This window comes from Notolepis coatsorum (assembly GCF_963971535.1).
Source record: "Notolepis coatsorum genome assembly, chromosome: 12".
In the NCBI taxonomy this organism is placed as follows: Eukaryota; Metazoa; Chordata; class Actinopteri; order Aulopiformes; family Paralepididae; genus Notolepis; species Notolepis coatsorum.
Window position 1 is genome coordinate 36,260,193 of NC_140176.1, and position 24,047 is coordinate 36,284,239.

The 24,047-nt window shown below is 41.6% G+C and overlaps 1 protein-coding gene across 1 annotated transcript; it reads right to left on the bottom strand.

Moving 5' to 3' along the window:
* Positions 1 to 1,355: 1,355 nt before the first annotated feature.
* On the bottom strand, positions 1,356 to 22,879 carry LOC311238171 (uncharacterized protein). Its single transcript, XM_084326186.1, has 7 exons — positions 22,600 to 22,879; positions 14,242 to 14,304; positions 11,906 to 11,938; positions 11,188 to 11,292; positions 6,534 to 6,650; positions 5,392 to 5,469; positions 1,356 to 2,577 (listed from the first exon to the last, which is right to left on the bottom strand). The coding sequence occupies exons 1-7, from the start codon at positions 22,729 to 22,731 to the stop codon at positions 2,488 to 2,490; spliced, it is 618 nt and encodes a 205-aa protein (XP_084182312.1). The 5' UTR covers positions 22,732 to 22,879; the 3' UTR covers positions 1,356 to 2,487.
* Positions 22,880 to 24,047: the final 1,168 nt, after the last annotated feature.

Consider the following 24,047-nt stretch of genomic DNA (forward strand, 5'->3'; position numbering starts at 1 on the left):
TCGTCTTCAACATTCTACTGCTATCTTTAAAGCTGCTGTTCATCATCAACATTCTACTGCTATCTTTAAAGCTGCTGTTCGTCTTCAACATTCTACTGCCGTCTTTACAGCTGCTGTTCATCATCAACATTCTACTGCTATCTTTAAAGCTGCTGTTCATCATCAACATTCTACTGCCATCTTTAAAGCTGCTGTTCGTCTTCAACATTCTACTGCTATCTTTACAGCTGCTGTTCATCATCAACATTCTACTGCCATCTTTAAAGCTGCTGTTCATCATCAACATTCTACTGCCATCTTTAAAGCTGCTGTTCATCATCAACATTCTACTGCCATCTTTAAAGCTGCTGTTCATCATCAACATTCTACTGCCGTCTTTAAAGCTGCTGTTCATCATCAACATTCTACTGCCGTCTTTAAAGCTGCTGTTCATCTTCAACATTCTACTGCCGTCTTTAAAGCTGCTGTTCGTCATCAACATTTTACTGCTATATTTAAAGCTGCTGTTCATCATCAACATTCTACTGCCATCTTTAAAGCTGCTGTTCATCATCAACATTCTACTGCCATCTTTAAAGCTGCTGTTCATCATCAACATTCTACTGCCATCTTTAAAGCTGCTGTTCATCATCAACATTCTACTGCTATCTTTAAAGCTGCTGTTCATCATCAACATTCTACTGCTATCTTTAAAGCTGCTGTTCATCATCAACATTCTACTGCCGTCTTTAAAGCTGCTGTTCATCATCACCATTCTACTGCCATCTTTAAAGCTGCTGTTCATCATCAACATTCTACTGCCATCTTTAAAGCTGCTGTTCATCATCAACATTCTACTGCCATCTTTAAAGCTGCTGTTCATCATCAACATTCTACTGCCATCTTTAAAGCTGCTGTTCATCATCAACATTCTACTGCCATCTTTAAAGCTGCTCTATGCAGGAGGGGGGACTTGTTAGCAGGTAAATAAAATACCATAATTACAATTAGTGTATCTTATGTCATCATAAATCATTTTATGTTTAGGCACTGTGAACCAAATGTAAGCCTAGAAATTATGCTTGTTAACAGAATTGTGAGCCCTGCCTTTGTAAACGATAGCAGTGAAATGGTAACTTTTCAGCTTTCTACTGTAGCTTCAAACAGTGAATCCAGGGATCAAATGTTCCTCTGAGGACAGTTTGTTTATTCAGTTGTGAAAATATGCCTTAGAAATCACTGACATCTCCGACTCACAAAACTACATAGTGTGCACCTTTAATTTAAAATTGTATGGATCTATTGATTGAGAAATCACTAGAAAGGCCCCACTTACACTTTAAAAAGTGCCTCAGTCAGTCCTCCTGTTTTCGTCTCCGCTCGCCAAGACCTGACTTGGGGCTACAGAGTTGACGTCAGCGTCCTGGAGAAGCACTCAAACAATCCCTTCTGGTCCAGACATCGACCGTGAGCTAGTACTGTGCCCAATAGAGGGGATATTTAAAAAGAGAACGTTTGACTCCTGAAACAGATGGTCTGGACTACATTTCTATGATTTTAATGAAATTTATTTCAGCTACCGGGCCTCTACATTAATGTAAATAGATTAGCGGGCCGCCCTGTCTGAAGAGTTGTTGGTTTTATACCGCAGTCAGCAGTCCTCTCCGCCAGGCGGGCTTTGGGCATTCACAACCTGTTACATATGCCATCTGTAATTGGGGGCTCAATGCCCATTTCCAGACCCTAATCCTTAGGTTTCTGAATTAACAGCTGGCAGTTTACAGAAACGTTTTTCTCTGCACAAGAGGGGGGAAAGGGTGAGGCGCCGCTACGCTTATCCAATTCCTTCTACATAAAGTAGCAAGTGTGCTCCATTATTCCTTCCAAATTCAACGTTAATGTCCTACTCTGAGAATAGGAAGGTGTGCGAACTGTGGGAATGAATTAAAGGCGGAGTCCGACATTTTCCACCACTTGTCCAGTTAACTAAAACTTTATTCAAGTCTCATACAAAACAAACGACTTTTTTGAGAGATATTTCTGTAAAAATATACCCCTAATCTTAACTCAATAACTCACGCAAGAGAGAAAGGGTTCTCTGTTTAAATACATTACAACAAAATGTTTGACCCCAAGAAACGGGTCTTTTAAAAAGAAAAAAAAGAAAAGAAGAAAAAGGTGTGTTTTCATCACATGCAGGAATATATTAGCAACTTGAAAATATATATATATATATAAAAAAGTATCCATATGTTTTTATACTGGCGTATAAAAATTTGCTAGCATACGGCTGAAACAGTAATGGTGGATACGCGTGGAAATATTCCTTGAATTAATTAAGCGCCAAAAACTGTAACCTCAGCCAAATGTACAAGAGGAAAGAAAAGATGTACCATTCATCTCAATCTTACAAAATGTGTTTAGGATATTCGGCTTTAGTGCCGAATGTGACCGGGATCTGGTGGTGCGTCGCCGGGAGCCTTTGCCGAGGTGGAAACAGGAATGTCATTATGAGCAAACAATCTTCCTCGCAGCCTTCTTCCTCCTCTGTATGCTCCTCTTGGGCCTGTCGCTCTGGCCCTCGGCCTGGGGGTCTCCCTGGGGAGCATCAGCGTTAGCGTTAAGGAGAGGTTCCTTCAAATGTTCAACACGTACTGCGTTTGGCAGTGCAGAGGTATATAATGCTTAAGGACCTGGAAGGAACACGCCACCAAGAACACATTTATTCTGCCCATAATCACACACATCCCAAAATGTATATATTAGGGGTGTAAAGGTACACGTACCGAACCGTTTCAGTACTGGACCTAAGGTTCAGTATGGCTGTGTACCGAACGAATACAACGGTATGTTAACCACTAACAACCGCCCACCGGGGGCTGTTTTTTTTCACAATCTAATGGCGCTTTTCCACTGCATGGTACCTACTCTACTCTACTCTACTCTACTCGGTATTTTCGGTTTTCCATTACCAAAGTACCTGGTACCAGGCTGGTACCAGGTACTTTTTCGGTACTTTTTTAGTCCCTGCTCGAGTCTGGTTCCAAGCGCGAGCCAAGCGGGTAGAACTGGTACTATAAAAGTCACGTGAAACACTGCAGACCACTGATTGGTCAGAAGAGAGACGCGTCACTAGTTGGAGAGTCTGAACTGGTCTGAACGAAAACAGAAAGCCGGCGCCGCCATCTTTAATGTCTTGCATAGGATTTCATTATGGTTGCAGCAGGCACAAGTTCAATAAACAAACGATACAGTCACTGTGTATTCTGCCTCATTTATTGATTAAACAAAACCGACATCAACACAATTTGCCACAGAGCGGAGAGTTTAGTCTCGCAAAAAGATCGCTGACTTGTTAAGGCTTAAGCTCCACAACGGTGGAAGGAATGTTCTAATGTGCTAGCGTTTTAGCATGGCTATCGTACATAGCGGGTTCAATATAACTCGCTATTGATTGTTTGTATGAGTAACGTTAATGCTAGTAGAATAGACACAACGTGAGGTAATCACCATCCATTTTAAACCGGTTATTACCTAATGCTAACGTTAGCAAATAGACGCGACTGGTAACGTTACAGCGTTGTTGTTAGCCTAATGCTAACGTTAACGTTAGCATATATAGACAGCCTAGCTGACGTTAACGCGTTGTAGAATAGACACAATGAGGGGTAACGTTAGCGTTAGCAGAATAGACACAACGAGAGTCTCGTTAATGTTGTTATTGATTGATTGAAAACTGTGTTTTACTCTGGCTTGCCAAGCTCATAGCCCCTTTCGTGACTGTGATGCACCGAGTGAATCCAGTCACTTGCTCCTTAATAGGAAACCAACCTAGATTTACCATGAAGGACTGGTTCTGGCCGAACCGTTCGTTATACAAGTATCACAGAGACATTTCAAAGGTACTCACAGTTGCACGAGGGTTTCGGACAGAGATACGGGATGGTTTGAAAGCTCGGCGTTGCTAATAAACATTTTAAATATTTTTTATAAACTGCTCAACACTGCATTATTTCCGGCGTTGGCTGCCTGGTGTGATCACAGCGCATGCGCATCATGCACCCAACGCCGGAAATAATGCCGTTTTGAGCAGTTTATAAAAAAATATTTAAAATGTTTATTAGCAACGCCGAGCTTTCAAACCATCCCGTATCTCTGTCCGAAACCCTCGTACAACTGTGAGTACATTTGAAATGTCTCTGTGATACTTGTATAACGAACAGTTCGGCCAGAACCAGTCCTTCAGGGTAAATCTAGGTTGGTTTCCTATTGAGGATCAACTGACTGTGGATTCACTCGGTGAGCTCTCATGCTGATCACCAGCAGCCCCGCCTCCCCACACGGAGACAAACTGAGTACTTTATTTTAGTACCTGCAGTGGAAAAGCAACATGGTACCAGGTACCTAAAGCGAGTAGAGTAGAGTAGAGTAGAGTCGAGTAGGTACTATGCAGTGGAAAAGCGCCATAATATAATTATTTATTTTATTTTTATTTAACAAATCGATTATTAATTTCAATATAGAATATTCGCGCTTTGGATAAAAGCTGCTATATATAAATGCACCATTTACACACACACACACACACACACACACACACACACACACACACACACACACACACACACACACACACACACACACACACACACACACACACACACACACACACACACACACACACACACACACACACACACACACACACACACACACACACACACACACACACACACACACACACACACACACACACACATATCTTTGCATATTCCTTTCCAGGAACTGTCCATGAATCATTCACTAAGGGCCAAGGCCTTGATATATTTTTATTTCCATAATTTCACTGTGCAGTATTTCATGTAGAATATTTGCCATAATGATGTCACACACTTTGACGCTATAACTAAATTCCAACTCAACTCAAACCAAATTAAATACCAGACAGTAATTTGGGGATATTATGTAAGATTGTGGGCATAATAAATAAATAAAGACAATTGGTGGAGTGTTCCTTTAAGGTTTTTCAACTGAGAAATGACCTCAGCCCCAGGTCCATGTTGCTATCAGTGTCATGTGAGGACCCACAAGAAATGGGTCCATAATTTACTTACAGTATATACCTATCCAACCATAAAGTAACACCTTACCATAACCAAACCCTATAAAGCATTTCTGATCTATTAATACATAGTTTATTTATAGAGCATTATAACAAGGTTATAAATTCTTATTGAACTATTACTAAGTAAATAGTAAATTGATGTTGAATGTCAATGTGAATGGCTCTTAGTAAGGTACAGCTGAGATCAGCTAAAACACACTCCCCATACACCCACACATGAGTTAAAGACGGAGACAATCTCCTGTAATGACAAGAAGTCAAAATTGAACAGCAGAGATGCATCTCACCAGGATAGAGTAGGCCCCAGATCGACCCGACTTCCCCCTGCTTGGTTCACCATCCACCTGCCTCCGTGCTCTGGTCACCTGGAGGTACGATCATTACAGCATTAGCTCAGCCAAGTAAATAAATGTGGGGTAATCTTTGTGGGGCCTTTTCACTGTTCTCATACTCAGTCATTGAGGGACTTGATGGCAGGTTGTCTAAAAGCAATGTGGGGGAGGCGCTTCCGTTTAATGACATTTGAATACGAATCATGATGTAAAGGGTAGGGTTGTGTGGCACATAAACCTACTGCACTGGTCAGCATTTAGTCAACCTACTGCACTGGTCAGCATTTAGTCAACCTACTGTACTGGTCAGCATTTAGTCAACCTACTGTACTGGTCAGCATTTAGTCAACCTACTGCACTGGTCAGCATTTAGTCAACCTACTGTACTGGTCAGCATTTAGTCAACCTACTGTACTGGTCAGCATTTAGTCAACCTACTGTACTGGTCAGCATTTAGTCCACCTACTGTACTGGTCAGCATTTAGTAAACCTACTGCACTGGTCAGCATTTAGTCAACCCACTGTACTGGTCAGCATTTAGTCAACCTACTGCACTGGTCAGCATTTAGTCAACCTACTGTACTGGTCAGCATTTAGTCCACCTACTGCACTGGTCAGCATTTAGTCAACCTACTGTACTGGTCAGCATTTAGTCAACCTACTGTACTGGTCAGCATTTAGTCAACCTACTGCACTGGTCAGCATTTAGTCAACCTACTGTACTGGTCAGCATTTAGTAAACCTACTGCACTGGTCAGCATTTAGTCCACCTACTGTACTGGTCAGCATTTAGTCAACCTACTGCACTGGTCAGCATTTAGTCTACATTTAAACAGCCTACTGTACTGGCCTGTTGGTCAGCATTTAGTCCACCTACTGTACTGGCCTGTTGGTCAGCATTTTAGTGCAAGCCATTAGGAAATTAAGGGGATATATAGAAGAAGAGTTCCTGGGTTTCTCAGTCTACATCTTCACAAACGGACCCCTGGAAAACGAATAATAAACCCAAACCCACGATGCCCTTCTAACTCTGCCATCTTGATGCATCCCCTTGCCGTGGCCCAGCCATTTGCTCCGTTGTTACCATGGATACCTACCTGTATAGGGGCAGACGGGTTGTTGTTGCTGAGCAGGGAGAAGGAGCCGACGCGGGATTTACGCTTAGTCTTTCTCTTATTGGCAGATGGACCCAGATGTCTCCTGGCCCTCTCCGCCTACATAGTACAGGATAGTACGGAGAGACGGAGACATATACATTATGTATACAAATATCATACAGTACAACATATAAATATAATATATGCATATATACACAACACACACCAAGCAGAACACTTTCATAACAATAGAGGCCTTGCAAGGCATGTTTTTGTAGTTCTGCGTTTCTTCCAACATGGCTGCCTGTATTGTTGTTGTTGAAGCAAAATTTTGGAGTGCAGTGAAGGTGAACAAAATAAAATCATCTAATTCTTTACCCTCTCATATTAAAGTTGAAAACTGTGTGATCTCTGAGCAGAGTGAAATTTGTGTTGCCTTCAATAGGCATTTTGCGGAGGCTGGTAATTTATTTAATAGGAACTATAATGGACCTTGTCCTGTTGATTCTGATTGTTTGTACCCTGTGGGCGTCACTTCCCATTTCTCCTTTCAACCTTTTACACAGTCAGCTGTATTTGATGCTTTACAATCAATTGATGCAAAGTGTTCTACAGGTGAGGATAACTTAGAGTCTTTTTTTATTAAGTTGGCTGCACCAGTTATCGCTGAACAGATTACTTATATTTTGAATCTCTCTATCTCATCAGGTAGATTTCCTCTAGTTTGGAAATCTGCACGGGTGATTCCTTTACATAAGGGAGGTGATAGGGATAACTTAGATAATTATCGTCCTATCTCCAGGCTACCTTGCTTAGCTAAAGTCCTGGAAACACTAGTAAGTAAACAACTCAAATATTACCTTTCAACTAACTCCATACTTAGCTCTCAACAATCTGGTTTTAGAGCCAAACATAGTACAACATCAGCCATCACTTTGGTTACAAATGACATTATTTCAGCATTAGATAAGAAGAAACATTGTGCTGCCCTCTTTGTTGACTTATCAAAAGCATTTGACACAGTTGATCACTACTTACTTCTAAAGAAACTATCTAACATTGGGTTGGATGATAATGCCTGTGTCTGGTTTCAGGATTATCTATCTTCTAGGCGGCAGTGTGTGAAGTTAGGTCAAGCACAATCTGAATTCTTGGCCATGACTAAAGGTGTGCCACAAGGTTCAGTTTTGGGTCCTGTCCTTTTTACAATTTATATTAATGATATTGTTTCTTCTTTGTATGGATGTCATGCCCATCTGTATGCTGATGACACAATTGTGTACTGTATTGCAGACTCTGTACAGCTGGCCTTTGAGAAATTGCAACTTTCCTTTTATGCTCTACAGGATGCCCTTACTAGTCTTAAATTGGTTCTTAATGCTAGTAAGACAAAGTTTATGTTATTTTCAAGAGCAAGGAATATTAACCTTGATGATGTGAGGATATCTACTGTCAGTGGCTCTTGTATAGAGAGAGTCACTGAGTATAAATATCTTGGCCTGTGGCTTGATGAGAAATTAACATTTAAGTTCCATGTGGAAAATCTTGCCACTAAACTGCGACAGAAAATTGGTTTCCTGTACAGAAACAGATCCAATTTTCCTCTATTTAGTAGAAAAAGAATTGTGGAATCAGTCTTCTTATCAGTTTTGGACTATGGTGATGTAATTTATAGGCATGCTGCGGCATCAACTCTTAAACCTCTGGATTCTGCATATCACTCAGCTCTCAGATTTATAACTGGTGACAGATATGATACTCACCATTGTGTCCTGTATGATAGGGTGGGTTGGCCTTCTCTTGCAGAAAGGCGCAACAAACACTGGTATTTATTTATTTTTAAAGCCCTTATTGGTAAACAACCTGTTTATATCTCCTCGCTGTTAAATTGGAATATTGGAACCTATTCAACTCGATCGAATGACTGGATGGTTCTTAGGGTTCCTCAGATTTGTTCTGAGCTAGGGAAGTCAGCCTTTTCCTTTGATGCCTCTAACTCATGGAATGTCCTTCAACTCACGCTAAAATTGGAGGTTCTCCCTTCCCTTGGAATGTTTAAATGTATGATTTCAGACCATTGTGTGACTACCTGTAACTGTTTTAGTTGATATTTTAAAATTATTTTTAAACGTTTTAATTTGTTTTACTCTGGTGTTTACATTTCTGTGAATATTGTTTTTATTATGTACTGTACAATCGTCGTTTCTGTAAATGAGGGAAACCTCAGATGCTTACGATTTTAAATAAAGGTTGAAATGAAATATTTTGTATAGTGTTTGGACTTTATTCTTTTACCTTTTACCTATCAGGGGGCTCATACAGAACCAAGCATTTCACTATAATGTACATGTATACATGACAAATAAAACAAAACTTGAAACTTGTAACCGTTGGTAACCGTTTTCAAAAAGAAAATGCCTAATTTCTGTGTAGCGGTAGAGAAGGTGAAACACTGGGAAAGCATCATATTGCTGTTCCGCAAGATCCAGTAATAAGATAATAATATGATTACATTTCTCATATATCAACACATAGTGGATATCGTCTCTTCCAGCGTGGAGAGTGTGGGTACATGCACAACATCTATTAGCATACTGTGGCTGTAACAGTATGGTCTCTTCCAGCGTGGAGAGCGTGGGTACATGGACAACATCTATTAGCATACTGTGGCTGTAACAGTATGGTCTCTTCCAGCGTGGAGAGCGTGGGTACATGGACAACATCTATTAGCATACTGTGGCTGTAACAGTATGGTCTCTTCCAGCGTGGAGAGTGTGGGTACATGGACAACATCTATTAGCATACTGTGGCTGTAACAGTATGGTCTCTTCCAGCGTGGAGAGTGTGGGTACATGCACAACATCTATTAGCATACTGTGGCTGTAACAGTATGGTCTCTTCCAGCGTGGAGAGTGTGGGTACATGGACAACATCTATTAGCATACTGTGGCTGTAACAGTATGGTCTCTTCCAGCGTGGAGAGTGTGGGTACATGGACAACATCTATTAGCATACTGTGGCTGTAACAGTATGGTCTCTTCCAGCGTGGAGAGTGTGGGTACATGGACAACATCTATTAGCATACTGTGGCTGTAACAGTATGGTCTCTTCCAGCGTGGAGAGCGTGGGTACATGGACAACATCTATTAGCATACTGTGGCTGTAACAGTATGGTCTCTTCCAGCGTGGAGAGTGTGGGTACATGCACAACATCTATTAGCATACTGTGGCTGTAACAGTATGGTCTCTTCCAGCGTGGAGAGCGTGGGTACATGGACAACATCTATTAGCATACTGTGGCTGTAACAGTATGGTCTCTTCCAGCGTGGAGAGTGTGGGTACATGGACAACATCTATTAGCATACTGTGGCTGTAACAGTATGGTCTCTTCCAGCGTGGAGAGTGTGGGTACATGCACAACATCTATTAGCATACTGTGGCTGTAACAGTATGGTCTCTTCCAGCGTGGAGAGCGTGGGTACATGGACAACATCTATTAGCATACCGTGGCTGTAACAGGTTTCTCTGCCAGTTGGCATCATCGCATTGAGACACTGTTCTTGTCATTTTTTAATCCATTTACGTTCCCAGTTATTTAATCATTATCGCTGACATAATTGATGTTGATCTAGCTGTCTGGTTCCTCTGCCAGCTCTTCCTCCTCATCTTCCTCTTCTCCCGTTTGTCTCAGAGCCAACTTCCCTTTAGTCAGTCTGTCTTAAAGAGACAGGCCACCCAGTTTTTGGAATTCCCATATGCTACTCCTGTGCCCCAGGATAGTGCACTGCAGTGAGTATTTGTGAACACGCACCACTCTCTCCTAAAGCTAGAAATCAGAGAGAGAGAACTCTCAAATTTGGAATGTCACTCGGATGTAAAATCTTGGACTTTTTGGGGCACTGAATTTGTTGGCCCATAGAACGATTGTGGTAGCTTTGAACCCTTTCACTACCACACTACAGAAGGTTAACCTTTCACTACCACACTACAGAAGGTTAACCTTTCACTACCACACTACAGACCGTTAACCTTTCACTACCACACTACAGACGGTTAACCTTCTGTAGTGTGGTAGTGAAAGGTTAACCTTCTGTAGTGTGGTAGTGAAAGGTTAACCTTCTGTAGTGTGGTAGTGAAAGGGTTAACCCTTTGTAGTGTGGTAGTGAAAGGTTAACCTACTGTAGTGTGGTAGTGAAAGGGTTAACCCTTTGTAGTGTGGTAGTGAAAGGTTAACCTTCTGTAGTGTGGTAGTGAAAGGTTAAGCTAATGTAGTGTGGTAGTGAAAGGGTTAACCTTCTGTAGTGTGGTAGTTACAATTTGTTCCTCACATTCACCCATTCACTCACACACCGATGGTGGAGGCAACCATGCAAGGTGCCAACCTGCTCATCAGGAGCAATTAGGGGTTAAGTGTCTTGCTCAAGGACACTTCGACACGCTGCCCGGGAAGAGCGGGAATTGAACTGGGGACCTCGGATTACCAGACGACTGCTCTACCTCCCGAGCCACTGTCATAATAAACTGTTTGGGGTATGTGCTCCTATATCTCCCACTGTCTGAAGCGGAGCGTTTGGCCCCGGACATGAACATACGTCAGACTTAACAACCGAATTGTCTTTCTTTGTGTCCTCCCCTCCCTCCGTCTGTGTCTTACCTGGATGAGCGTGTTGGGGAAACCCCTGACGGAGATGGCTCCGGGCATGTTGGAGTGCTGGGTGGGTCCCCTCCTTTCCAGGTATCTCTTACGCCTCAGTGGATTCTGCGGAGACACCGCATCGACAAGCTTCACGTGAGACAACAACCCCAAAACCGACAGATGTCCTGAGTTGTTGTGCCTCGGGTCAAGTCCCAAATCGTTAACGTAGTCTCGGGTCGAGTCTCGAGTCTCAATGCAGAACACCACTTTAAGTCCAAAGCCCTTCTGAGGTCAAGTGAATTAGCAACGAGTCACGTCTTCAATACCAATTTAATAGTAAGTAATATGACATAGAATCACACACACACACCTTCTCTGCCCTGTTCTGGCCTGTTCTGTTCTAGTCTATTCTGTTCTTTTCCATTGAGTGATGTTTCGCACTGTTCTGTTTTGCACTACGGTACAACATGCAGTGACAAGAGAGGCAGAGAGCAGAGCTGTTATTGCCGGTGTGCCCCGGCTGTTTCCTGCCTCTCATTGACCCAGACACAAATGAGGAACTGTTATTGATCCTCTCCTGTCGTTCCTAATGAGGGTTCTGTCACTTTGAGGAAGAATAACTTTCAAATTGCCAATTACGGCCTCTCAGTGAATTTATCACGGTGCTCTGCGGCCCCTCAGTCAATCAATGCCCGACTTTTCCCCAAAGTTATGGCAATTATGAAAAGTTCCTTACCGTTATTGGAGCAATACTTTCTAGTCTTCTGCTCTGTTGAAAGCAAAGACAAACACATTAGTCACAAACATAATTAAGAATGGTCATGTTTTATAGTATTAGAATTATGATTATAAAACAATTCCATGTTTTATGGTTTTATGATGATGGTCTGACTTGTGCATTTTAAGGAGATAGCTCAATGCATGCTTACTTTTGCTGGATTTAGTTTGTTGCATGTTTTTTTGTGGTTGTGAGGTGACACAATAAAAGGTGAAAGTTCAGCCATATTGAAGTGATGCAGGGGTAAAATAAAAGGTGTGTTAAAGGTGCTATAGATAACATTCAGCCACTAGATGTCGCACTAGAGCACCAGCATGTAATTTATCCAATCAGGTGTATTCCATTGGGGGAAATGGGAAGTAGGGAGGGGATACATGCACACAATATAAACAACAACATTCATTTTGGACCCGCAAACATATCAAGAATAGTTTTTGGGGAAAAGCAAGACTTTTATTCACACCTTTCTAAAAGCTCTGTGAATGTATTATTATTATTATTATTATTATTATTATTATTATTATTATTATTATTATTATTATTATTATTATTATTATTATTATTATTATTATTATTATTATTATTATTATTATTATTATTATTATTATTATTATTACTACTATTATTATTATTATTACTACTATTATTATTATTATTATTATTATTATTATTATTATTATTATTATTATTATTATTATTATTATTATTATTATTATTATTATTATTATTATTATTATTATTATTATTATTATTATTATTATTATTATTATTATTATTATTATTATATTTTGTTTTTTAAATGATGACTCTACATACATTTGAAAGATGAATATATTTTTTCAGAATAGTATTTCGTTTTGTTTCCTCAGAAAGACAATAGTTCCATGTAACTTGCATGAGTCTAGTCCGAAATACTATAATCTATCCTAAAGTCAGTCGTAAAAGTATTCAAATCATAAAAGGTGGGTTTAAACATGAGTTGAAGTGGGTTTACTACATGCTGTGCGGCCTGTTTGAACATGACAAACCCGCGTTGACTTCATAGTGGACAGACAAAGGACAGTCCTAAACCATCAACAGTAGCGTCACAGGTTTCTAAAGCCATCCAGTAACTTTGATGCACCACATTTACATTTAGTAATTTAGTCATAATAGTCATTTAGCTGAATGCTTTTATCCAAAGCGACTTACAAGTTCTGTACAACAGGTCAGCAGGAAAGGTACAACTCTGGCAGCTAAGGGTCAGTTAGTAAGATTGTTCTTCAAACAATGTCAAACTTGAGTGCTACAGTCTTGAGTGCATAGTATTATAGACATAATTAGGACAGTAGGTAGTAAATAATATAGGCACGGTAGATTACAGCTGAAAGAGTTGTACCCTTCCTGCTGACTTGTCGTACATAACTTGTAAGTCGCTTTGGATAAAAGCTTCAGCTAAATGACAAAATGTAAAAGTACTTCGGCTGTCCTGACCATAGATCTATATATCACTAGATGACTCACCAGCGCTGCTGGCCAACAGAGACAGACGATGCCCCATGGCGGCCATCTTGCGTGGGTGGAGCACGCCCACTCATAACATGCATGTCTATGGTGCATGTACTATTGAAATAACCATAGCTTGCTCAATTTTCAACTGTTTGGTTTGTTAAAAACGTCAGAGATGTAGTTATCATACTGCATACTTTGGACTTTCATATGCAAATTTTAAAGAATTATAAAAAAAATATTCCTCCAAGCAAGAATCATAGCCACGTCAATAACATTTGTAATAAACCAAACCGTTTGTAAATCCGTCAAGATTTCAGGGAGTTAAGAGTATTTTTGTTTGTGCAGATCATCAGTAGTCCACTCAAGCAAGATGGCCACCGGTGAACTACGCGGGAGACTCCGCCTTGAGCCATCTAGTGTTTATATATCTATGGTCCTGACTGTTGATGGAAATATTATATATTCAATATTTAAATAAAATGCAATTCTTCACGCTGCACTGGTGTCAGCGTGTTCTCCAGGTGTCTTCAGCTGTGTCTCTCTCTCCGAGCCACTTCAGAGGTCGTCTGAGGCGACCCACAGGCGCCCCTACAGTATCCCCACATCCATAATGGATCGTGTGGTACCACCCCGTCTGCCCTGTGGTCCCACCCCGTCTGACCTGTGGTCCCACCCCGTCTGCCCTGTGGTCCCACCCCGTCTGCCCTGTGGTCCCACCCCGTCTGCCCTGCACTCTAGTAGTTCCTCCTCCTCAGCGAAAAGGCCCGGGCTCTCTCTCTCGTGGAGTAAGTGGTCCTACATACCAGCGCTTCCCTCCTGAGGGCGTTGGACGCAGGCATCAACCTCTGCAGCTCTGCATCCTCGTGCTGAGAGAGGAAGGAGGAGAGGAGAGGGTCAAAGGTCATCCCATGTCTTTCCACTTTTCTCAGCACTCCCGAGACAAGTCTGCTGCCTACGGCACAATTTATGATACCCACACGGGTCCGTGAATCTAAATGAAGTATAGACCTTTTCAGAAGAATTCCGTTGCCAGGGGAACGGCTTGGGCCCTGAGTGTACTTCCTGTCTGCTGTTGTATTAGCTAACACTGTGACAGGAAATAGACGTGGGCCTGAGTGTACTTCCTGTCTGCTGTTGTGTTAGCGAACACTGTGACAGGAAATAGACGTGGGCCTGAGTGTACTTCCTGTCTGCTGTTGTGTTAGCTAACACTGTGACAGGAAATAGACATGGGCCCTGAGTGTACTTCCTGTCTGCTGTTGTGTTAGCGAACACCGTGACAGGAAATAGACGTGGGCCCCCCCTGAGTGTACTTCCTGTCTGCTGTTGTGTTAGCGAACACTGTGACAGGAAATAGACGTGGGCCCCCCCTGAGTGTACTTCCTGTCTGCTGTTGTGTTAGCGAACACTGTGACAGGAAATAGACGTGGGCCCCCCCTGAGTGTACTTCCTGTCTGCTGTTGTGTTAGCGAACACTGCGACAGGAAATAGACGTGGGCCCGTTTATGTTGTTGAAAAGGTCTACATTCTCACACCGAAATACTACGAAGGACTAATGCACGTTTTTACACGGCATGGGAGATCCGTGTTGTTCTGTATCTAAATCAGTGCAGATAATTCATATTTATATGAACACAACTCCAGCCGTTAAGGGATGGGTAAGAAGCTCATCCGGGACAATTCGGCAACATTTTATTTAGATTATATTCAAATGTATTGTCATTATACAGAAAAGAAGTGTGGTATCCAAATTGTGCAAATGTAACAGTAAAGTGCAATAGAAAGTGATTAAACAGGGTATAAAATATATAAATTAGTAGGGCTGTACCAAATAGTTCGAAGCTTCGTTCATAATGTTGACATTCAAATTCTAAATCAACATTATCAACAATCAAAATTTTTAACACTTTTTTTTTTTAATTATTTTTATTTAATATATATATTAATTTGTCTATTGTCTATTCATTCTGTTTAAACCAATGGGGTTTTTCTTCACAGTTGCAGATAAAAATTAGGCTACACTAATATTATAGTATTATACTATTATAGTATATGACTCATCATAAATGTTTTAAAGGGGAACTATTTTACTATTTCTTTCACTATTTGGGCACTTTTACACAATTCCTGTGAGTCTATGGAACACCTCTGTAATATATATATTTTTTTTATTCATTGTTTTGTATTTCTAATCAAGTCCTCAAAAACAGCATTTTTCTACCTCAAGATTTCGAGCTGTTTTGAGCCTGGGCTCCTAAACCACTGTGCATCGTCGTGTTCGCCTGAACATTAACATGCAGCAGTGACTATATGACATCACATATAGGCACATTTTCAAACGACTCAGTTCAGTGAGGGTGAATATTGTGAGAGGAGAATTGGAAGAATGCGCCAATATGAGAATTTTGAGACATAGATCATATTAATATAAGTTCACATAGCTAGGAAACAATGCTAAACACTCAAAAAGGCCATTTATAAGATAGTTCCCCTTTAATAAAACATTTATCATAAATGATGTAGCCTATCTGCATCCGCTTGGCACTCGGCGCTCCATCAAGACGTCACCAATCACCATAACTTTCGTACCTTTCGTACCAACCGTGCCCTTATTGGATTATTTATGTTGACGAAACTGATGAGTTATATTCATTAAAGAAAGTTGATTTAATAAAAAAATTTAAAGACTCATTTAATCAAATTAATCACTTTATTCAAATTGAGGATTTTGTTTGAGGATATTTATAAATAAAAAGAATATATATATATATATATATTTGGATTACGTCATAAAATATGACGACAGGCATTCGAAGCTTCGTTCGAATACTTCAATAGAAGCTTTGAATGTTAAAAAATTACATTCGGTACAGCCCTATAAATTAGTACTATTGAGTAATAGTTAGGGATGGGTACCGAATTCGGTACTTTTGAGGTACCGAACCGAAACACGTCGGTACTACCGAGTATCGATTCAAGTGAGATACAGATTTTTTTTTTCACCTTTTTTCCTTTCATGTCAACGTTCACACGCACAATATATGCTTACCTAGGATTTGACTTGATTCAACAACAAAGCAGTCGGAGCAATGGCAAGCCGAAAACGGTCGAAATTGTAGTTATTTGAAGTTTGGATTTTTTTTTTCACGACTGAAGTAGGTACATTTTATTTCTTGAGACTAAAGTACCGAAAAAAGGTACCGTTGGGTACCGGTATCGATTCACCGGTACCGTATCGGTTCAAATGTGAAATGTACCCATCCCTAGTAATAGTGCTATCAGATGTATGTACAGAGTTGTAGTATTACAGTGATACAGGTACAAAAGACACTATGGTAGTAACTAAGTCATACTGGCCAGCAGCATAACTAGTAAGAGATATAGATATAGTATCTACATACATGTAAAAGGGATTATATGCAGGCATGTAGATGTGGATATATATATATATATATATATATATATATATATATATATATATATACAATAAGAATATAGATGGTATATACTGCATTATTGTACATCATACAGAGTTATATGGATTAAATGCAGGTGTATAAGTAGGTATATAGAAGGACTATATGCACAAAGCAAAAGTAAGAGGCTCAGTATAATGCCAAATGATTGGTATATTCCGTTAACCCTGATGAATCTGTCCATATAGCATCATGTAGCATGTTGTGAGAATGAGCAATCCTCTCAAGCATGTATTTGCTCTGCCGAGTGGTCAGAAACACACCAGGACAGGTCACTCTCCTCCAGAATCAGAATCAGAATCAGAAAGGTCTTTATTGCCAAGTAGTTTTCACATACAAGGAATTTCCTTTGGTCGTTTTCGGTGCAACATTAACACTTTCCGCACCAGACCCGATGATAGTCGGGTTAACTCGCCGAACGTTCAGCGCCAGACCCGAGTATAGTCGGGTTTTGGCCGTTTTCTTTTATTCAATATTTCCATTCATTATCCATCCAGGGAGCCTGGTGTTAACATACATGGGGAATGAGTCTGAGATCGCAAAAGTCCAATACCGCCGCCTGGTAGGATGCGGCCGGTATTGCACATCCTTTCAAACTGTGTTTTGGGCTGTGCGTTGATTATATTGGTCCGGGCGGACTTTTCTATGTCAGGCAAGGGGAGCAGTTGTCTCGATCGGCTTGAGGAGCGTCAAATGCTCCAGATCGATGATGTATGGCGGATTATGTTGGCGACACGATCGACACCAATACTGGGACTTGCGATCAGATAATTGGAATATTCTTTTTGGGGAAGATCCTAGTCAAGGTAAGGGCTATAGGATATAAATCTTGCGTTGATCAAAGCATGCCTTCATTGTGATCCGAGTGTGTGTAACGCTAGTCCATAACGTATACCGTTGGTGACGATCAAAGCATAAAAAAACTACCCCCCCCCCCCCCACACCCTTTCATGCATTCATGATGGAACATAATACCAATCACATGCATTTTATTTTTTTATTGTAGCGTGTGTAGGGACGGAACGCCAATGCATTTAGTATAATACACATTGGGGGCTATTACCAGCCTCCCATGAATTACCCTAAAACCATACTTATATTCACCACGGTATAAAACAGGAATGTATAGATGAATTTATTTTTCTTTTTCACATATATTTATCCAATTCTTCCCTTCCCTGTCTTGAACGTTGCTAGACTATGCCTCCCACAGGTCAGTTGTAGTGAGGACAGAAGCCTTGCATCACGTGTCCCCTCCGGTACACGAGGAGGCAGCCTGTCACATCTTTTCGCCGCAGCAGCTCGAACTCTGTGGCGAGGAGTGATGCGTGGGAGGCTCACGCTGCCCCTGTCACTTCCTGCTTCCGTCGCACCGGCGTCACCAAAACCGACCTGTAGGAGTCGCTGTCCACAACGTCAAATCTCCACCCACCGGCTTTCCCACCCTCTAACACTTTGCCAATTGTGTTAGTATGCCAGTAGCAACGCAGAGAGCTGGGCTCGAACCCAGCGTCTCCTGCGTTAGAGGCGAGCGCCTTGCCCACTGCGCCAATCAGCCACCCTCTTTTTCACATATTGAACGATAGATACTCTATGTCAAATGGGCAATAGTATTGTATCCATAGCTATATAATATAGTTATAGCCCTGCAAACACGCCATGTATATACTATACTTTAAAGAGTTGGCCTTTCAACCACACAGCGCCCTCTGGCGCTGAATGAATTAACGGACAATAACAGACAGATAAAATAAAAAGGTGGAATAAAATAAGATAGAAGCACTATCACAATAGAATATAATAATTATGAAATAAAAATAGGCCAGGGCTGTATAACTGTAAAATAAAAAGGTGGAATAAAGGAATAAAATAAAATGGGATATAAACTAAATTAAATAGAAGCACAATAGAATAATATCATTATAAGTCAAACATTTTATTTAAATAGGCCAGGGCTGTGCAAAAAGTATGAACAGTGAAGTATGAACAAGTATGTTTTGATATATACATGTATATAGTCCAGTAGGGGGGTGTTCATGTAACACAGTGGGGGGGTGTCAGTGGGGGGGGGGGGGGGGGGGGGTGTCAGTGGGGGTCTTGTTGGTGAAGCTCACTGCAGAGGGGAAGAAACTGTTCTTGTGGCGTGAGATTCTTTCAGTAATAGGCCCTAATCATTTGGCATAAGATATTGATGGCTAGTGCATTTGTTTGGGCTATTGTGTCACAAAGTAAATACACTCCCTTTGAAATAGTGACCGCTGTGTCATTTATGTTTAATGTAGACCTTTAGTTTTTTTATTTGTATGTCAGCTCTTTGACTGCCAGAGTGGAGTGGACTCAACCTTGATGACTTGGACTCGGACTTGATGCGGCTCTTCTTTGGTGACTCGGACTTGGACTTGAACACTCGAGATTCGACTCGGACTTGAGATTTAGTGACTCGACTACAACACTGTCTCCTCCATTATACTGAGCTATATTAGTTCTCTTCACAAGACTATTATGCAAAATACAGCCCTCATCAAAAACGTGCCACAGTCCCAGTTCATTCCGTGCTGCTGCAAGCGTTCCGTGTCGACGAGTCCCATAAATTACCCACTTAATGTGTTCAGTTTTGTTATGAAGCCAGTGACCTTGTTGAGAGAGAGCACAGCCAAATACAACTTAGCATTGAATTAAAACCAAATGTAGAAAATTAAGCTGCCCCGGATCTCATAGTTAGCGACTCGCCACATCTGTAGTTTGTAATTGTAACGTGCTGCAATTAAGTTACAAATAACCACAAGAGGGAGAAAAAGCAAAGTCCCGCAAACACGTTCACACTGCAGACGAAAGTGGCCCAAATCTGATTTCTTTGCTCATACAGTATGTGACTCAGATCAGATTTTTTCACGACAGTGTGAACAACACAAATCACATGGAATCTGTTCTTTTCATTTCTGATTTGGGCCACTTTCATATGTGGTCCTAAATCACATACAGGTCTGATTTATTTTTGCAATGTGACCTCAGTCTGAACAGTCATGTGACTTTCATGCAACTTTTACATCTCTCTAGATTGACATTCGTCACAATTTGTTTTACGTCCATCTTCTTTATTGTTAATTTGCGCATGTGGGTCAGTTCAGGAGTGTGACCAGTTACATTTAGTCATTTATGTTCACACTAGAATCTGATCTTGGCCACATAAAAAAAAAATATATATATATATATATATATATATATATATATATATATATATATATATATATATATATATATATATATATATGTGAACAGCCAAACCAAAAAAAATCTGATCCGAACAATAAATCAGAATTGAGCACTAAGGCTTGCAGTGTGACCGTGGCCTCAGATGGAAAGGCGATTCCTCCAGACTCTCAAACCCCCTTTCCTCTGCGACTAGACAAGCCTCCTCTCACCTCAGCTGCAGCTGTTTCCTTGTCCACACCAGGATGATTACTTTGGACAGAATGTGCAAACTGTCCACACACACACAGACGACCACATGTATATAGTATAACAGCCTGGTAGCCACATGAAGAGAGAGACCAAACATTTTAGTTTGGGGTGTATTTCTGGAGCGGTGACCTTACGGCAGCAAAGACCATTACAATGAGATGCTTTGTAAACGCTATGTCTCCGGGTCTCTCAACAGTATATTTAAAGGTGCTGTAAGAGGTATTTTTCTTCTTTTTTTATGTGTTAAATAGCCCATTCCAACAGCCATCACTGATAGTGTCTGGTCAGTAACATAATACTCTCAGTCCCTCTGCTCTGCACAGAACATTTTATGGTATCCTGTTCCCACTTTATCCAATCAGGATAAACCCTAAATATTTTTTACTTCTTTTTACTTACTTGCTTTTAAATCTTGCCAAGCCAAATTAGCTTACTGCACTGGTAGATTATTTTACTTGTTTCAAGGACACATTTGCTTAAAACTAGTGTTAAATTTCTTTACAGTGTGGAGTTCTCTCTCCTGATTGGATAAAGTGGGAACTGGATTCCAGAAGATTTATTTTGTGTTTACTGCAGAGCAGGAGGGACTGAGAGACCCATGTTACTGACCAAACACTCTATACCAGTGATGGCTGTCGGAATGTAGAACTATTATTTTAACATGTAGACCATTTAACTTAACAAACCCCCCCCACCATCCTGAAATACACTCAACCACAATATCATCACGCAGGCCTCCTAACATTCCATCTGAGTTATTCCTTCCTCGGTTTGGACTGTGTGAATGCAGATGAGGGGGGGGGGGGGGGGGGGGGTGGCAGCTAAACTGTTTTAATCAAAATGTTACTCGATTCTATCCTACATTCCTTTGTATAATCATTTCCAAGAATGTGACAAAAACAGATGAAAATTACACCCAAAGCTTTGGGTAATGATGGAATGTGACAAAAACAGATGAAAATTACACCCATAGCTTTCATACTTTGGGTAATATAAATCTACAACTCGTTTTTGACGTGTCACAGAAAGTCAGAGAACATTTTTCACGTAAACCTCAGATTTGCGACGATTTAAGATGATGGATTGATAAATCAGTAAGTAAATCATAAAGTTTGGCTTGTACCGTGATAACAACACTGGGGTGCGAGAACCTTTCATAAGGAGGCCCTCTGTCTCCAGATGAAGGATGAGATGCTACTAGACGGTGCTGTATATATACATCTCTCCACAACGCTGCAATACACTTCTGACCACAGTCGCACCAGGCCCCTGTCAGAGTTCACTAACATTCCAGTGAGTCAGTAACTTTCCTCTGGGCTGAAAGTAGCCATAATGAGTTTAAACTTAGGAGGCTCAGTGGATCCAGGTATCCAGGTTGAGGAACAGTTCTGAAATACACTGGACCACAGTATCATCATCACATGATTCACATCTGCCCCCTTGGTAGGAGTTTCAAGTTTTGTTTTATTTGTCACATATAATGTACATTACAGTGAAATGCTTGGTTCTGTATGAGCCCCCTGAGATTGTGCTTCATACAGTAAAAAGTCAAATGAATAAAGGCCAAACACTATACAAAATATACAATATATACAAACTAAAGTAGGAGTCAGAGCAGCCTAATGCCAGTTATTGATTCCATAGTTGGGACTTCTGAAGAAGCATTAATCAATACTGGTAAATCTGACGATGGGATCTGAGTGGGCTCTTGTAAGCTTGCATGATTTTATCAATAAATAAACTATAGCCTCTGAAACTAATGCCAACAGGACAGTTACTGTCTGTCATCAACACGTCATCACAGTTCAATGCCAGCAACATCTTTACAATGTACTGATTCATTCACGAGAGAAGTTCCACTTTTGCTTTCAGTTGTACTTTTCCGCAGCCACTGTTTACTGTATTGTGGCTGCTTAGGTGAGGGAGATATTTTTTTGGAAATCAAATTCTGTCCCCCGTCAACTCTGAGAAGAGACCAGCAACAGTGTAGCGACTTGAGAGGCACAACATGTCACAATATGCCCCCTCAAAGAAAATAACCACTTCTTTTTCACCACATTCCCAAACCCTGCAGTGTCAGCTTTACTTTTAAAGCAGGGCAGAAACGTGATGGTGGGGGGACTTATCTAATTGCTACCTGTGTGTACCTCACACACACACAACCATTACTTTACGAACCATGATAACCGTTTGCAGTAGAGTCGAATTAAGTTCATCCCTTACCTGTCCGCCTGTGGTTTGTCTCCTGACGCAGTCCTCCCCCTGTGTCTCCGAGGTCCCCGAGCATTCGAGAGCGGCGTGCGAGAGCAGGCACGCCTGCATGCAGAGTACACACACCCAGATAGTAAGGCCCATGGTCCAGGCTAGCGCTCCAGTGGTCCTCGGCCCTGGCGGCTCCCTGCTTTATACCCTCGGCTCCGCTAATGGGGACCAGATGCGGGGGAACGCGGAGGCCATGCCAGCTACACACAGACAAACAGCCCACCGCAAAGCCTGCGCTCAGCGCCAGCCAGTGGCCTGCGGTGCTGCAGAAACATGACAGACATCTGAAGAGCCTCCCCCAGAAACCGCCTCCTCCACCCCCGCCCCCAGCCACTGACCCAGGATGGCGTATGAAGGCCATTTTCCACTTATGACTACAGTATGGTAAGTGCTGCCAGAGGGAGAGAGAGGGGGGGGGGGGAGAGTGCGTGAGACAGAGAGGGGGAGAGAGAGATGTAATGTGTGTGTGAGAGAGAGGGGGGGATGTGTGTGCACGTGCGTGTGTGTGTGTGTGATTGTGAGAGAGAGGGGGAGAGATACATGTGTGTGTGTGTGTGTGTGTGTGTGTGTGCGAGAGAGAGAGAGAGAGAGGAGATAAATGTGTGTGTGAGTGAGTGAGAGAGAGAGAGAGAGAGTGTGTGTGTGTGTGTGTGTGTGTGTGTGTGTGTGTGTGTGTGTGTGTGTGTGTGTGTGTGTGTGTGTGTGTGTGTGAGAGAAATAAAGTGTGTGGGTGTGTGTGTGTGTGTGTGTGAGTGTGTATGAGAGAGAGAGAGTGTGTGTGAGAGAGAGAGAGAAAGTGTCTTTGAGTGAGTGTGTGAGAGAAAGAGGGTGAGTGTGAGAGTGTGCGTGTGTGAGTGAGTGTGAGAGAGAGTGAGAGAGAGTGTGTGTGTGAGAGAGAGAGAGAGAGAGAGAGAGAGAGAGAGAGAGAGAGAGAGAGAGAGAGAGAGACAGAGAGAGAGAGAAAAAATAGAGGACAGAAAACTCCAGTTGACAATAAAATGAAAAATGGTTGGTTTTGTTTTCATAATTACCAGAGAAGTCCTGCATGCAGTTTCTCTCTCTCTCTTGTTTACATCTCAATGTATCTTTGTAGTCTACAGTCCTCTAACGTCGGCCGGCCCGTATACCTGTTTACACGTCAGCGCTCCGGTGATGACGCCGTCCACTTTTGAGTCAGCCGTTTTGCGAATTACAGTAATCAACACACGCGGAAGATATACAGCCGTTGTCAACACTGCCTATTCACTTTCCAGCCCGGTGGCGCTGAGTGGGCCATGGCACAGTACCCTGCCGCGACCCACATTCCCAGATGCTGGCTACTGTGCCCAAACCGAGCGGCACACAGTGGTCTGCTTGTCTAAGTTACAATGGGCAGTTGTAGGAGAAACTGCCGGTGAGCAGCTGAGAAA